The 17,258-nt window shown below is 40.4% G+C and overlaps 2 protein-coding genes across 3 annotated transcripts; one reads left to right on the forward strand and one right to left on the reverse strand.

The window, feature by feature from the left end:
• Positions 1 to 1,133: 1,133 nt before the first annotated feature.
• On the reverse strand, positions 1,134 to 6,559 carry LOC117755916 (protein max-like). 2 transcript variants are annotated; one of them, XM_034576091.1, is made up of 4 exons: positions 6,366 to 6,559; positions 3,217 to 3,324; positions 2,512 to 2,635; positions 1,134 to 2,420 (listed from the first exon to the last, which is right to left on the reverse strand). In XM_034576091.1, exons 1-4 carry the CDS (start codon positions 6,399 to 6,401, stop codon positions 2,236 to 2,238), a joined length of 453 nt encoding a protein of 150 aa, XP_034431982.1. In that variant the 5' UTR covers positions 6,402 to 6,559; the 3' UTR covers positions 1,134 to 2,235. The 2 variants fall into 2 exon arrangements, with proteins under 2 accessions (XP_034431982.1, XP_034431981.1); XM_034576090.1 differs by having other exon boundaries at positions 2,512 to 2,650.
• Positions 6,560 to 8,811: 2,252 nt separating this feature from the next.
• Positions 8,812 to 16,955, forward strand: LOC117755915 (sodium/bile acid cotransporter-like). Its single transcript, XM_034576089.1, has 6 exons — positions 8,812 to 9,137; positions 14,817 to 15,245; positions 15,439 to 15,643; positions 15,905 to 16,083; positions 16,337 to 16,536; positions 16,701 to 16,955. Exons 2-6 carry the CDS (start codon positions 14,857 to 14,859, stop codon positions 16,838 to 16,840), a joined length of 1,113 nt encoding a protein of 370 aa, XP_034431980.1. The 5' UTR covers positions 8,812 to 9,137; positions 14,817 to 14,856; the 3' UTR covers positions 16,841 to 16,955.
• The last annotated feature ends 303 nt before the right edge of the window (positions 16,956 to 17,258 follow it).

Here is a 17,258-nt window from a genome sequence, read left to right on the forward strand (position 1 = left end):
TGGAAAATAGAAAAAGACGTTTTAACAAATAGTGCAAAATGGTGCAAGATTTTTTTTTCAACTGCATGTATAACATTCAGTATGAATTAGGGGATATTTAATGCCCACATTTTATATCATAACAATGAAAATAGAGGAAAACTAAAAGTTGAACCTGTGAAAAAATTCACTAAAACAACAGGTCCACTTCTTCATCCTGTTGTGTTGTCTGGAAGAAAAATCATAATAATAACATGGGGCATGACAATTTTGGTGCATCACTATAAACAGAGGGATTCATTTGTTTACACAACTATTTTTCAAGGACAACAACTTCTGAATTGTGTATCACACAATGCACAGTTGAAATCAAATAAAAGCATTGACATCTAGGATTAGATACCTTATATACAGCCCAAACAATGTCCTCCTTTTATTGTGGCTTATATACTTTTTAAAATAACAATCTTTCCACGTCGTCAACTGCATTATTCCGTCATATTATAAGTTTATCCAGGTCATACGTTTACACTTTCCTACGTTTCTTGAAGGCAGCACATGCCCTGCATCCTTGAGGAGGATGCCTCCTGCAGTGGGAGTGTCAGTCAGGACTCATCACTGTGCGCTGAGTCTATATATTCACTGATACACTGTATATAGACAGAGCCAGAACTCACCATTTAAACAAACAGCACGGACAGGGCTGTGGCAGGAATCAAAAAAGAAAGAAAATGCATATACACACATAGAACTCCACCCACCTGAGAGCAGATACACCTGCCACCAAAACCCCTGCCTTTACCAGATATATTTAAAAACAATATTTATTTAATCCAATGAAAAACATTTGAATAATAATTTGAATGTATAACAATTTATTTTGTTTGTCGTTCGAAGAGGGATTGATGACACATTTTTGAGGAGCCAATATCCTTCAATGTTTCAGTAAATTATCCCCCTTTAACCCCACTAGCAACTTCTTAAATTTCATTATACAAATCTAATTATTTCCTTAACTGGTATGTTAGATTAGTTAATTCCATAACTCAGCTGCTTACCTCCAACTCAACACACATAATCAACTTAGTCAGCAGTTAAAAGCAATTTTAAGATTTTATTTAAAAATAAAAAAAACACACTGAATCACCAGTATCTCCCAAAAGGATAAAATAGTTTTATTTATAGTTTCATAAAAGGTTTGCCTTAACTTGCAAGACAACCATTGGCAGTATGTACAACATACCTGTAATTTGCATGGAATGGACCAAACAAATATTGATTACATACATACACACTAATTTACCTCTGCAAAAAGGAAAAAAGAGAGAGAGAAGGATACACGTTCCCGGCACAGGCAAATATTTCGAGGGAAGGCTTTTCTTTTGCAGAACTGACACCATTTAAGAATATAGAGTGTATTATACTACACACTGACATGGACTAAAAAAAATAAGGATCACTGCCCTTTAACTGCATTGTGTAACATTCAGTATCCATTAGGGGATTTTTTAAATACCCACATTTTATTTAACAATAAAAATAGAGGGAAATACATTTTTGAACCTGAAAAAATCCACTAAAACAACAGGTCAACTTGTTCGTCCTATTGTGTTGTCTGGAAAATCTCAAGCCAAACATAAAGGAGATCAGACATATAAATATATATGAGGGTAAGAAATAAATTTTGGTGCATCACTATAAATAGAGGGATTCATTTGATTACACAAACATTTTCAAAGACAAAAACTTCAGTCACCCACACTGAAGATGAAGGGGGGGTTTGCATCTTGCAAACCGTACATTTTTTTCACATTCTTTTTCTGGAAAAGTACTAATATTAAAAAGGTAAACTATCCCGAATAAACATTTTCTTAAGGGCTTAAAGTTTGATGAGTCCTCCACAAGGTTGCAGTGGATGTTAAAAACAACCAAACGAAAGGAAAGTTGCGGTTTTTTGAAGCTTTACTGAAGCCTTGTCCCTCGTCTTCTCCACAGTAGATTAAGAACAGTGATCACGAGGGTCGAAAAGCGTCAATTCCTTCAAAACTGCACAGCTGCCTCACTCTGGGGGTCTCACAAGAGGAGTGACGGGATGATTGCCGGGTGGAAAAAGAAAGGTAGAAGCGTTTTATACATGATAGCACCTCTCTCACTCAGTCTCCACTTGTCTCCTGGACTAACGTAAGAAGGCAGGACTAAGTGCGGACAGGTAAGAGGAGTCAGGGCTGGTGGGTAAAGACGGTCAGTGCGGAGAACCTAGCTGGGCTCAGCGCGCAGCTTCTTTCGGTTGGGCGGCTCGTCTGGCTCCGATTCAGAGCTGGAGTCAGAGCCGCCGTCGAAGGCGGACACTGCGCTCCCTTTGCGGTTTGTATACATGCTGCTGTCGGAGGAGTAGCTGGTCTGGAGCTGAGTGTTCCCCTTGGCCTTCTCCAGTGCTCGAACTGTAAGCAGTCCACAAACACAGAAATACAGTGGGGGGTGAATACCATACTCATGACTGCATTGCACATCATCAACTACAAGAACACTTACCCTGCTGCTCCAGCAGAACGTTCTGCTTCTTCAAGTCATCGATGTCTTGCTGGTGGGTATGGTTTTTCCGCCTCATGTACTGGATGTACTCGGTAGCTTTGTCTAGAATCTGTGCTCGGGAGGCCTGTTTAACAGAGCTCTATCAGCAGAAATTTCAGAGAAAGATAGAGCAATGTTGTAGTGTCGGTTTATTCAGTATTAACATGTTATTCATGTAACTAATGAATGAATTCTGCTTTATAATGTTTTTTTGACTGTCTTTGGGTAAACATACAGTTGAAGGTGTTTTGCACATGCACAACTACATACAAACTCAAGACAAGAAACTTCAGGCAAGAGAAAACTGGCAAAGTGTTTATACGGACTGGGTAGAATCTGTTTGCTTTCCTGAACACAAACAGGTTAGGCTAACTAGGGAGTGTCTCATTCAGGGTTTCTGGCCCAAAGGAATAGTTAGCTGGCAAGAGCATGAAGGAATGGATGATATGATTACATTTAGAGTGGTTAACCTATGTTATTTTCTTTTTTCAATGTAGAACATGTTGATGTGGCGCATTTAATTCAGGCACGTTATGTCAGAAAGGCTGCTGAGCACGCAGGATTCCCACAATATCCACTTGTATCTTAACTTGATGACATGTTTCAAAATGATTTCATTAGTCTTCTAGTAGAGTTATGGAATATGGAATATTTATTTCCTCTCACCTTCTCCCCTTGCAATTCAGGCACAGAATCTCGTAAACTGTGAAAGCTGTCTTTAATGTGGTCCCTGCGTTTGCGCTCCAGCGCGTTGTGATGTGCTCGCTTGTCTGCCTACAGAGAGAAAGACAGAGTTTGAACTTGTAATTGTTATAAAAAAAACACACAAGCAATTACAGAAACACACAAGTTAAAACCACTGAATTCACAAGAAGGTTTGTTACTTGATTTCCATGTTATTCTTCTAACACATGAGAAAAAAAGTTCATGCAGCCTACATTATCCAAATGTTTCAGCTGTAATATCAAACATTTTTACAGGAAGCTCATTTCCATATGTGTAAATCTCGTTTTCTTGACCTAAAACAACAACCTGGGGTGTACTTATGTTAAAAAGATAATAATAATAACTGTATTTGTATAGCCCTTATCTAAACAAGGTTACAAAGTGCTTCACACAAAAGTCCATGGCAAGATGTGGTCTCTGTTTACAGAAACTCAACTAAATATGTTTACCTTCCTACACACAAACTCGATTCCAACTCACTCTCTGCTCTGGCTGAACCGAACCATGTGATGCCAGAAAATCTTAACTTATGTTCAATAACTTACAACAGAAATTCATGCCTATCGGATATGAGGGTTTAACAACACCTGTCACCATGACTGAAAACAACTGTGTGCATCTACAGTCTACTTCTTCAGCACCTGTTCTGCCTGAAGGTGAAATTATACAAATTGCATTGATAAATATTAAACAGGACCAAAGATCTGTCTCTCTAAATCTTGTGGTTGAGGTTAGAGGCTGCAGACATATTTCTGTAATGATCGAAACTTTCAGTCACAATAACCAATTTCTGAAATTTCCAGACTATCAGCCTTTTATTGCTTGATGAAGCAGAACAATTGATGACCTTAAATGCATTTCTAGGTCATTATAGTTATCATGAACTTGATATAAAAGCGATATATTTTTAATTACCTATGCCAAAAAGGTTATGTTTGCTACTTTATTATTTAGCATGATAATGCAAAAACTACTGGACAGATTACAGTGACACTTGAAAGAGGGAGCGAGTATTGGTCAGAGAAGATCCCATTCAATTTGGGTGTGAATCTGGATCAAAGGACAGACTCACGAATGTTCTTGTTAATAAAAAGGGCTGGGCAATTAAAGAATATCAATAATTATCGCAATATAACTTTCATCATTAGCAATAATGACATCAAATACATGCTCAGGTATTTGAATAAAGTCCTGGCGTCTGCAGGCAAATTACACACAAACATGACACGTCCATTAACCAACAAAGCAGCAACATGAACTAGGGCTGCATGATATTAGGAAAACATGCGATAACATTGATTAATATCGCGATGACAATATGATTTGCGATAAATAAACATAAACAGTCCCTGGAGAACACGGACAACTCCATGGCCGGGAGAAGGCGCAAAGCCCGGTCACAGCGCCACCAAGTCGGGTGCAGACACAGGAAGCCATGCACTGCTTCACTAAGTCCACTTACAGTGTTAATTTGGGTCTTTTCATACAATTTTTGACCGTGAAAAGTTTTTTACTAAGTTTATAAAGTGTGTCGTTTTTACCCAGACCGAGTTTACACGCGTGTCCGATCGCACTGTGTGTGGGTGAGAGAGAGAGAGAGAGAGAGAGAGAGAGAGAGGAAAAGAGCGAGCGAGCAAGCGGCTGATGAATGCGCTGCTCTGAATGAGGATTTAATTCATTAATAAAAGAATCGATCATTATGTGATGATCAGTGTTGATATTGTGGCGAGAAACAAATAAACATCGAAACTGTAGCGAGTCAGAGACGTCAGCTGAGAGAGAGAGAGAGAGAGAGAGAGAGAGAGAGAGAGAGAGAGAGAGACACACACACACACACACAGAGCAGCGCAGTGTGTGTGTGCGCGCTGTTACTTCCCTCAGGTTCTGTGATCATAAATAAGCTTCACAATTCCTTAATATAACCAACCGCTCATATTGATGAATCTGACTCGGGACAAACGTGATCACTAGAAGTTTCCACAGTAGAATTTAGTCGGAGGAGGCGGAGCGAGATTTGACGGAGCCGCCTCCGTCAAATTGTTTTCCAATTTTCTCTGTTTTCTCTTTTTCCGACAACGATTCACTGACAGAAAACCCTGCCAATGATCTGAATGTCTTTCAGTTGTCATCCAGGGCAGCAGGGCTCCATCGGATCGGCCAACTATATTGACATGCAGAGCGTGAATGCTGGACGCATGGATCATCATTTATCGCAGTTGTTGCCGTCTTTTGCGATGCGTCTGTTGATATCGCGATGACGATAGATTTCCGATATATCGTGCAGCCCTAACATGAACACACACACACACACAGCCTCTGTAGGCGTCAAAGCACAACACTGCAGGGCCAATGTGGAGGAACGATTAGCAACAAGAGAGCAGGTTTCAGGAGGAACACTGAACACTGAGCGCATGTTTAGGTCGCTGCATTAGCGATGTGGGTGAAAGGACCATACACACACTGATAAAATGGCATCCGCACAATTAAAGATTAGAGGAATATGGATGATTTGAACCTGCTAGCTACAAACCAGTCTGCTATATATAGGTCGGCTGAAGTGAAGGGATTACCCCACATGTAAAGAGCTGCTTCCTGTCAAACAATTACCATGCGGATCATAAAGAAAACATAGTTAAACTAAATAACCAACGTTGTTTACAGAGGTGATGACAGCACTGAGTCCTTCAGCTCTCAGATGAGCTGGCCTCGCCTCGGGGCTGTTTACGTCTCTCGCGCCTGCAGCTTCACCTTCGACACAGCCTTTTAACAAGTGAGCCTGACCTCAGCAACCTGCCCTAACATGGACGACCAGCAGCAGTGCTGTCACTGCACCGAACGACTTGTTGTTGTCGTCCTGACACACGACGTCGAGCTACGTTAACGCAACAGCCTTCACTTTCACCTACACGCTAACTAGCTAGCTAACTCTCCGAGAGACACATCCTCACCCCGCTACCAGTTTAAAATGTGGTGCTAGCCGATAGCCGCAGCTAGCTCGTTAGCTACACCAGCGCAGGTCGGTTGTCAGGAATGTTAAAAGTTGGCTAACAAGCTGGCTAGCTACTTCTAAAGGAAGCTAAAGCACATACATCGCTGTCCACGTCGATGTCATCGTTTTCGCTCATTCTTCGGGGGGGGGGGGGGGAAACGGGGGTGCGAGAAAAGAAAAAAAATAAACAAGCAGCTGTCAAAACAAAGTGCAGCGACAACTGGAGGCAGATGACAACATGTAGCACGGAGCTCTGCTACAGCAGAGGCATGACGCTCAGCGCTCTCCCTGCACGTGATTCGCCTACACATGGAAGGAAAAACACACACGGCGCAGGCGCGAACACAGCAACGCCTTGTGGGTAAAAGAGTCTTTCGCTGACACGCAGACCGCTTTGGCCTGGTGAGCTATGGAGGCTGGCCTACATTTCCCACAAGCCCGCGCGTTTGTCACACGCCCACCACAGTGTACCGTTGGGAGGGACGTGCAAATGTGTTGTTTTCAGGTTCCCGAGCCACTAGAACAGTGATTCTCAACTGGTGGGTCGCGGACCCGTTTTCAGTGGGTCGCGGGCCTTTGCCTGGGCAAAAAGAAATGTTACGAAAAAAATCCTGTGCTTTTATTTTGAAGATGATTGTTTTATGCAGCGGAGTGCCGTCTATTCACTCCTTAACAGTATTTGTTAAAGAGTGTGAATAGGATCAGTTTTGTTGGTTGTCATAGATTCAGTGAGTGAGTATTCTCAGCTAAAGCTACATAATTTGAGTCTTTTTGAAACTACTTCTCAGTAGTTGGACTTTTATTTCATGTTTGTGCATGAAAGCACTGTTGAGTCTGTTAAAAAAGGCTGAAGTTACTGAATTGTAATGTATATTGTATTACCTTGTGTCCTTAAGATGCACTTTTTGGTTTTTAATTAAAATGCAGCTAATTGAGTGTAAAAGGGAATATTTCCCTCTCTAGCATCGCCACCTGCTGGTCGTTTTGGTTTATCATTAAAAAAAAAATTGTGTTGGCATACTGTGATATTCTGTACTATCTCAGGTTCAAACTGTACCTTTTCATCAAATAAATTTGAGAAGTTGAAAATTGTCCTCGATTTTGGATCGCGGCTTGTCATTAAGGGGTGATGGTGGGTCCCGAAGCCAGACCAGTTGAGAACCACTGCACTAGAATCAGTCCATTAAAAAGACTCGTTTAAAAGAATCATTCAGAGCCTGAACTCATCCCAAAACTGATTTACTGAACAGTGTGTATAACTCATTATTCCTGACGTCTGGAAACAGGAGTGCTGTTACTTAACACAATGATAAACTATATATATAGTACAGCAATCAAATTACCTCTCAATGATGGACTGCATCCAGCATCATATTGTAAAAACATGAGCACACAAGCAGCCAACCATGGAATGTATACGAAAATGGACGCTACCCAGAAAATGAAGCCAAAGTGTGGCTGGCTGCAGTATAGGTCCCAAATTCCGGCTCCTCCATGTTAGCAGATGGGACATGGACCAAACTAAAAAGTATAAGTACACATTAAATACATTTTTCTCAGAGTTGTTTTTTTGTCATTTTAGTTCTTAACACACTGATGTATGTTCAAGTGTTCATTTTGACACTAAATTTGGTTTATAATTGTGGCAGTTGACCATGCCTCAGGGCTCTCCCCACAGCAGCCAGAGACCAACCAGTCCGTTTTGAGCATCTTTATTTGATCACAAACACACGAGAACAAACATAAATAAATTTAAACAAAATTAAATTTAAATTTAAATTTTTACAGCTCCGTCGGTCTCTTCAAGAGTCTCCCCGTGTCCTGTGTGTCTGTGTCTGAGTCTTTCTCCCCCCCCCCCCTATTTTTTTCCCAAAGCCCTCCCCCACTCACCATCCATGGCTGCACACTTGCCTCCATAGCTTTTACAGCTAGTTATAAAGCACCTACAGCAATACAAAAATAAATATTGTTTAGCAGAGATCAGGGTACATGCCTTGTGTAGAATTGATCGTCTTCTTGTCTCCCAAAACCTCAACAACACCTGTTTAAAAAAAATAATCCAGTTAATTTGTATGGCATCACATCTGCAAATGGTTGCAGAAATGGTAAAAATGTCTCCTGTCTTTTTGTCTATTTTTTTGTTTAGTTGCACAAGTCATTTTAACCAAGTCTTCTTTGTATGTAGAAAAAGCTGCTTAATTCAGTCTTAAAAGATTCCACTGAATGTTAGCAGCGTAAAGATTTTAGGATCTGGCGTCTATTAACCTGATCTCTACTATACCTTGGAGATTAGGCAGCAACATTTCAGTCTTGTCTAATATATGTGAGGTCTAAACAAAAGCCCTTGGTTTGCAAAGCGCCCCAGTCTCACAAAAACAGGGTGCCCCTTTTGAAAAGGCTGGTAACTCTGCCAGGGAAACTCATTCCTCTGCCTGGTTGCATAATATTAATTGTAAGTCCACACATGCAAGTGTGGCCAAGTGAATACAGTGCCCCACTAGAGGTACAGAAGCCCACTGATGCCAATCTTTCCCACGGTTACCAGAAAGAGAGGAATTACGGGAACAACTCATTATGGAGAAGGGTAGCTTCCAGTAATAGATGGAAGCTGGATTCACTGGAAGTCTGTGCAACACATGTACATGAAAACAGATGGGGAGAGAGCTCCAAACAGAATCTCTTTTTTAAATGTTTACTCCTGGAGTCAGTTGCAGTGATGTCAAACGTGTCGTCAGGAGTCCATGTGTGAGAGAGGGGAGGGCAGGCATTCCATACAGAGACAAAAGGAGGTAGGCACAAACATGTGAGGGGAGATGCAGATGAGCTTGTAGGGAGCACTGTCTGAAACTGCAGAAGTTGACCTGAGGTGAAGGTAAGAAACTGATTGCTTAAATTATCATTATAATATCTTTCTATTCAAGCATAAGACTGTTGCTACTTTGTTGTGTTATTATTATTTGCTATTTCTATTGTCAGAAGACCCAAAATGAGATTAAACCTCATCCTTCGGTGCTGTAAAATTCGACTGCAGTTCCAAAAAAAATTCTAAATACACAAGATCCATGTTGTTGCAGATTATGATAATTAGTTTTATGTGTTGAGTTAATTGTTTTATTTTCTTCTCTCAAGGGCATTTATTGATTTTAATAGAATTATAATGTTATCACTATCCTGTATTCCCTATCACATAGGAATCAATGACTAGTTGAATCAAGGACAACTGGACTTGGTTTTAGATACTTGACGACGTTACCTCTTCGGCTCTGAATGCATTCACATGCTACTTGGAAAGTCTAATTTCCCGAGTTGTGATGTTGTTCTGTCTTCTGAGTGCTCAACTGCTTTGAAGGTGGACTGGGGAAAAACATAGATGCTGTAAACACAATTTATTGTATTTTTGGCACCTCATTGCAATATTTGCATAATAATGAAGGGAAAAAGGATCAGGTGTGATGGGCATCTAGATCATTAAAAACAGATGCACGTTTATCATAAAAACATATGTATTGGCTGAACAGTATGGCAGTATGTGTTGTTAGAGATGGACATGCAGTTTGGTGACACAAATTTTACACTTGACAAGTTCACATCAAAAGCTCAATTTACAGCTGATTGTAAAGTGACTGTAAAATAGGTGTTGGTTATTTTTCACGCTGTGGTCCTGACAGTTGCTTAAGTCAACTAAGTCACCTTAGTTTAGCTTAATCTCTCGTCTTGTTCCCTTTTAAAAAAAAACTATTAATAAGCAAAAACAATGGCATTAAAGTCGACGGTGGTGTGGGTGGTTTAATTCTTCTAGCAGTTGTGTTAAAGGGGACATATCATGCAAATTCCACTTTGTTAGTGCTTCTACACGTTAATTTGGGTATCTGGCATGTCTACCAACCCAAAAACTCTGGAAAAAAAACACTCGCGCGTTTTGTTATGGTTCCTCTAAGTCAGAAACGTCATGCTTGAGTGACTGGAATGAGCTTCCTGTGTATTGCTGCGAGGCAGCGCAGCGCCGTTCTCAAGCGCGCAGCCGCCTGGCTGTTCACACGGGACGCGCATTTCTCCGCGCTGGTCAGCCCGCGATTCTGCTTTCTCCGCTTGTTGTTGTACCCGTTGAATGTCGGGGTTCGGGGGTAAATGATGGTCTTCATAGCCCCCCCCACCCCTCTCTTTCTCTCTCTGTCTGTCTGCTTGTGTGCTTGTAGTGGATGGGCAGAGGGGGACATTTAATTATGTGATTGGGAAAATTAAAACTCCAGGACAACAGAAGGGGAATACAAAGTATGGGATGCATATTTGATAATTTATATCATATAAAATATGTAATTTATATCGTTTAAAATCATGGGGGGAGAGGGGGAGGGGGGAGCTGGCTCATTAGCATTTGAAGGAACAGGCACTCAAAACAGGTCACTCTGTGGAGGGCTGTTTTAGACAGGGTAAAAAGGGTGCTGTTTTAAATGATCCTTGTGGTATTTTGACCAAAGTATGTTATAGACATTTCATTAAGACCCCAAGGAACCATATCAACTTGTGGTAAAATGGGCATGCTATGTCCCCTTTAAGTTCCAAGGACTCACCAACTCCAACTCTTTTGCGTATTTAATCAGTGGCAAGACGTAAAGACACAATGGAATTTAGGAATTATCTTTTATCTTATCTATCCAATAGGATGCAAACACCTACATGTAACATAGAGAGTGGCAGCAATTCTAGCCATACATGGATGTGCTGTTGGAATGGGTGATGCAAGAAGATATACCGGGATGCTGTGGGAGACATCTTCAGACTTGGGGGTGACAATTGCTCATGTTGCTCTGTTAGCGTTTGTATATTGTTGCACCTTCTGGTCTCCTTGATGCATCAAGTCTACATTAAAATCTTCTTCATAAGACATCAGCTGCTGCCTTAGATCTCCTTTCACCAGCTTCCAGGAAACTTCCATAACATGTGTTACATATGGAAGCCCATTTCCGCCACTGTGATGAAACAATAAAGATCCTGTAAGGCATTATAAGGAGAAACTGTCTCAAAATGATGGCTTAGCATCTCATAATTATAACTTACTATCTCATAATTATAACTTATCATCACATTATTATGAATTACTGTCTCATAATTATGAGATACTGACTGAGTGAAAGAGAGCCATGGTTGAGAGACTGTGGTCAAACCAGCTGGCTCTCGCTTTTGAATGCTCAAACCAGCTGTCTGTCGTTTTTTGAGTGCGCAATTGATTGCATATTTACGGTAATCGCTATGAGGTTTAGAAGAATTTAGTTTTTTCCTCAAAGTACTATTACTGTGTAATTTTTGATTAATCCTGTGTCAAAGTCCCCTCCACAGAACAAGAATGAGCTTCTTCTACTATCTTTGTTGAGGGATTAACAGCTTTTTTGCCAGAAATTCTTCATGAGACTGATGTTTTTGGACTTACTTGTTAGACTACTTCCACAAATACTAATAAAATAAGGGAAGCTAATGTTTTCATTGTCATAAAATTGTGTCATAAGACACGTAAGGAAAGTATTAACTCATATCTTAATTGTCAATGATTGATTTGATTAAAACAAAAATGTAAAAGGCCTGCGATTAATTTCAAATTCCAACAACACGTTCATCAATGTGTTATTGTATGATTAGAATACTGTGCATGTTACTGCTATGACTTTTTTTAACAGATGTGCTCCTTAGAATCACAAGTAGTAAAAGAGAGTTTCAAAGATAACTTTATTGCACATTAAACTACATTAATTTATAATCCAACAAAAAATGTAATACAGTTGTGGATAAAGGTAAACATGATCTTCACTGTAGGAAGATTAATATGTGAGTGAATATAATTTACAGTAGAAATTTTAGAATTGAGAAAGCGCAATAATATTTCATATATACCATACAGCAGTTGATGCAGTCGTCTGTTTACTGTAAGAGTGAAGGAACACAAACTGCTCTTACATTTAAAATGTTGTGTAACTTGTGTAGTTTGACTTATTATGGTGATGGAGGAAAGATGCAAACAGTTCGGGAGCCATTATTCCTCAGGGGTCATCACAGTTCATGTGACTGGATGGTGACATTGTCTGGTGACTGCTTTTGAGGAGCAGTTGGTTTCCTTTTGCCTTGGGTTTCTGTATCTTAGATGCCTTAGGTTTTGCAGAATTTCCTTCCTTTGAAACAGAGAGAGCTGCAATCTGAGTTTGGAGGTTAGCAATCTCTTTCTTAATTTGCTCCATGGCTGAAGGTAGACCATTATCTTGGATTTGCACCTCATAATTGATTATCCCTCTAGCACACATAGCTTGTTTGTTGGCCTGAATCTTTGTGAATCCTAGGTGCTTCTTCATTCTTCTTCATAGTGGGGACAAGGCCTTTTCCTGAAAAGGACCTCAGTTTAGTAGGTGATTAGATTTGAGATGCAATTTCTGTGCCTTTCACATAATGTTCCACCACTACAAGTACCACCACTTGCTGTACTTCCCCTGGGCTGAGATGATCAGGAGAGATATTAATGTTATGCATGGTGTCTCCTATGATGGACGGAGCTAGGATAGCTGCAGGCTCCGTACGATGGTAGGCAGAAACTGGGCTTGATTCACCAGGGTGAAGGTTGGGCATCGTTCCAGCAGAGGTCAGTTTGGCGTCACTGAGGTGAGGATAGACTTCCATTTGGGATTGTTCTCCAACACACTCAGTTATTCTGGTCAATTCCCCTCTCAAAATGTCCTCAAATGGCATCCCACTTAATCTGGCTACGCCTTTAAGCTCAGATAGAAATGTATGGGTGATTTCAGTGCCTACCTTACTGCTGTAAACACCAGCTAGGGTTTGCACGTGCTGAATGATCTCGGGATCTGCAGAACTTTGCCTGTCTGATGGTAGAATGACTTCAAGTGTGTGTACTGGTTCACCTGATTCAAATTCAATAACAGCCTGTTTGTGAAATTCAGAGACTGGGTTATCAACCTTAAGTACTCTCCTGATTGACCCATATCGTTTTAGGTAATCAAAAATCTCCTCATCTACAGATGTATAAGGCAACCCGCTAACTATGAGAGAGTTTGGTACTTTGATATTTTCTGTCTTAACAATGTCCATCTCGAGAGTTTTAACACTCCAAAAAAACTTGTTTCAAAGAAAACAAAAAAAACATACAAAGCTGCAATGCAAAGTGTTGATCTGTAGATGGCACTTCAAGTGACATTCATGTATGGCTATAGTCTAACTACAAAGCTGGCTTGCCATGTGTTTCTGTACCCACTTGTGGTTAGGTCAATATCTACTAGTTTCAGTTAGGAGCTAAGGGACATAGAATGTAATAGCAATAAATGAAAGTACACATGTTACACAAGTTAAATGACAAATGTAACTTTACTAACTTAAATGTGCAGGTGATAATTCACAAGCATTTGAAAACTCAATGTATGAAAATAAAAATTAGGCCCTTTAAAACAAGTATTTTTACGTCAGTCATCTTTAAAGTCTGTGATCACTCTCGGTGTGTGTTATGTCAGTCCACTGTCTTTAGTTTGTTAATATCAGTGACTGTTCCTGTGACAGTTCCTTAAAAGAGCATGCGCCCTTTACAAGTGTATGTAGCAGTCCGGCTGACTAGCACCACCCTACCACCACAGGGATCTCTTTGTCCAGGTAGGATCACGTTGGGAGGCTCGCCATCAATAATAAATTAGATCTCTAAAAGTTGTTCTCACTGTGTCCATAAGACCTGACAGATCAATGAAAATGTCAGGGAGGTCAGAGAGCCACAGAATTTCTTTTAAACATTTTAATTTTGTTTTCATTAACAAAAATGCTAAAAGATAAACTTCACAAATTTGGGCCAGTAAAAGGTCAACTAGCCAAACTAGCCTCCGGTAACAAGTGAAGACAAGTTAACAGCACCAAAAAACTGCCCCTCAACTGACACAGGGGAAACATATATAGTGGCTGATCAAGCCACTCAAACAAACTAAGCAAATTAAATAAAGATTACCACCATGTTACTGAGTTTCAGTGTGTGGTTGCTGGTGCAGCCATCACAGAACAGAAACGGGACCTTCCGGGTTCTGGTGTTCTTGTTCCAGTTACCTTCTGTTTCTCGGTTAGCTGTACACAAAGCTCTGCTAACTGTATTAAACTTCCAAGGATTTGTTTTAATTCTACTCCTCTGTTTTGCGATCGCTCCCACATGAGCACTCCTCTGCTCTCCATCTCACACACCACCGTTCATGCAGGTGTGCTGTGATCCTTCAATTCTGAGTGGCTGATCGCTCACTACCTGTTGAATCTGCCAATCATGTTGAGCTGGAGGCGGGACATGATCACACTGTCAATTCTGAGAAACTGACATCTCACTATTGTGGAAATAAAAATAATCCTTGATGCCTATTTTAACCAGTTATTGTTACTGGATTACAATTGTAACAGCTGTTCCTTGCCTTGCATGTAGGAGGTGATAATTTTCATTTAATTCTATTCAATTTAAATGGAAATCTAAAGTAATACATCTCCAACTTTAATCCTTTTGCCATGTGTGTATTTTGTTTGCTTTGTGTGACAGGTGAAAGCCTCAGGACAGTAGGATTTGGACGAGTGCCACAATGAATGTGACAGAAGTCCACCAGGATCAAGCAAACATCTACAGTCAAGGAAATGCTTCTGGCAATGGAAGCATGGATTCCCTGGACCTCTTGTCCCCCTATGACACAACCATCAACATTTTCACCATCTTGATCCTCATAATCACCATGATATCCCTCGGTTGTACGATGGAGATTTCCAAAATTAAAGGCCATTTCATCAAGCCAAAAGGAGTAGGCATTGCATTGGTGTCCCAGTTTGGCATCATGCCTCTCACTGCGTTCTGCCTGGCCAAAATCTTTCAGATGGATAACATGAAGGCTGTGACTTTGCTCATATGTGGAAGCTGTCCAGGGGGAAGCTTATCAAACGTTTTTTCCCTGGCCATCCAGGGGGACATGAACCTCAGGTAAACATTTATTGATGTATTGACTCCTGTCTTGTTGGAGGAATGCAAATAGCTACAATAATTAACTACCTAAGCTGTGTCAGCACAATCTGCTGTCATTGACATTTCTCCTGATAAACAGAAAATCAAGGCTCTTGTTTTGCATGAACAATTTCAGACATGTCTAATAATGTTGCATCTTGTCCGCTTCCAGCATTGTATTGACCACTTGCTCCACCTTCGCGGCCATGGCTATGATGCCTTTGCTGCTCTTTATTTTCTGCCGAGGCTTCCCCGGTCTGGAAAATGCCATCCCTTACACCAGCATCATCACGACCCTCGTGCTCACACTGGTGCCTTGTGCCATCGGCATCGCCATCAATCACTACAAATCAAAGTGGGCAGTAATGGTGAAAACAGTAAGACTTGTGTATTTCTGCCTCACATAAACACAGCCATCACAAGAGCAGATCATTTGATGTAGACCAGGACCCAGAAACTGAGGGAATTCAGCAATCACTCACCTTTTTTCTTCAACATCAAAAATGTTGTCAGAGGAAAAAAAGAGTATTGGAAACAAGTTGTGTTTTTACCAACATTATTCATCACAGATTCCTCTAAAAATGTAAAGGAGCCAAGTGGATTCTCGTAACATGCTTCTGCTCTGTCTGTCTCAACAGGTTGGTCTCAGCATCCTCTTTATTTGCACCATCCTCATTCTTATCCTGTCTGGCACTGCCATCAAAGACGTGCTGTGGCTCTCCCTCACAGCAGATAATGTGATAACGGCTGCTCTGATGCCACTGATTGGCTACATACTGGGATATGTCTTGTCTTTCATTTGTGGACTCGATGCTCAGTAAGTAAACACACACTAGATATACCAATCTTTCATCAAAAAGCTACTCTGGACCTGTGTCCCAGTTACTACAGAATAAAGTGAGCCAACAGAGTGCATATAAATGACATGTGCAGTAGTCTGTCATACAGCTGTGTTGAAAAGCCTCAGATAATGTGAAATCTGGAAAAGTGTTATTTCAACAGTGTTCACCTTGTTTAGTATCAAATTGATGTTCTATCAAATCTAATGACATCTCTCCATCTTTTCGCAGATGCAGGAGAACCATCTCCATGGAGACGGGTTGTCAAAACATCCAACTGTGCTTTGCCATCCTAAAGGTGGCTTTTCCACTGGAGGTCATCGGACCCATGTTTTTCTTTCCCCTGATATATATGGTTTTCCAATGTATTGAGGCCTTTCTCCTGATCCTTTGTCTCAGATGTTACCAAACATTCGCAGCACCAGCTGAGGGTAAATATCACAGCTGCCGGCCTGTGTGTGTGTGTGTGTGTGTTTTTGTAGAGTGAGGCTGTGAGAGAGCGGTGGAAGAGGTTATATGAGCACATTTGTCACCATTGGTGCATTTGAATGCAGATCAAACAATGCAGACATCTAATATCATCTGTCTCTTGCAGATAAAAGATATAGCAGTGTTGACATTAAACATGAGGCAGTGAACCCACCAAGCCGGCCTTACCAAAAAGGACTCAGTGCTGGAGAAGGACAAGAAGAGGAGCTGAATCGTGCACACAGAGAGGACAGAGCTCTTCAGTGAATAAACTGTATTATCTTCACTCAGGCCTGTGATACGGATAGAGATTGTTTAAGCATGTGCAACAACCAATACTTTAATTGTTTAATATACAATGTTAATTTTAACATAGAAAGTTGATTAAAAATTAGATTTAGTATTTATGTTTGTATCTAAAATGTTATGAATTGAAATTATCTATATATATATGAGTATATTTGAGCACATTTTGCTTTTATTTTGAGAATGAAATGTTGTGTTATTTGCTATTAAATACTTGAATTAAAATGTGTTGAGTGAAAGGTCAATGATATGACTAGAGGGCGCTCTGAGAGCACCCACTTCAACAAAGGCCCAACAGTCCCCTTAAGAAACCACATTTAAATTCATTAGATTGAGATTTATTTTTATTTTTATCAAGTCATAAATATCAGTCCCCTAA

The sequence above is a fragment of the Hippoglossus hippoglossus genome, chromosome 22 (assembly GCF_009819705.1).
Source record: "Hippoglossus hippoglossus isolate fHipHip1 chromosome 22, fHipHip1.pri, whole genome shotgun sequence".
NCBI lineage: Eukaryota > Metazoa > Chordata > Actinopteri > Pleuronectiformes > Pleuronectidae > Hippoglossus > Hippoglossus hippoglossus.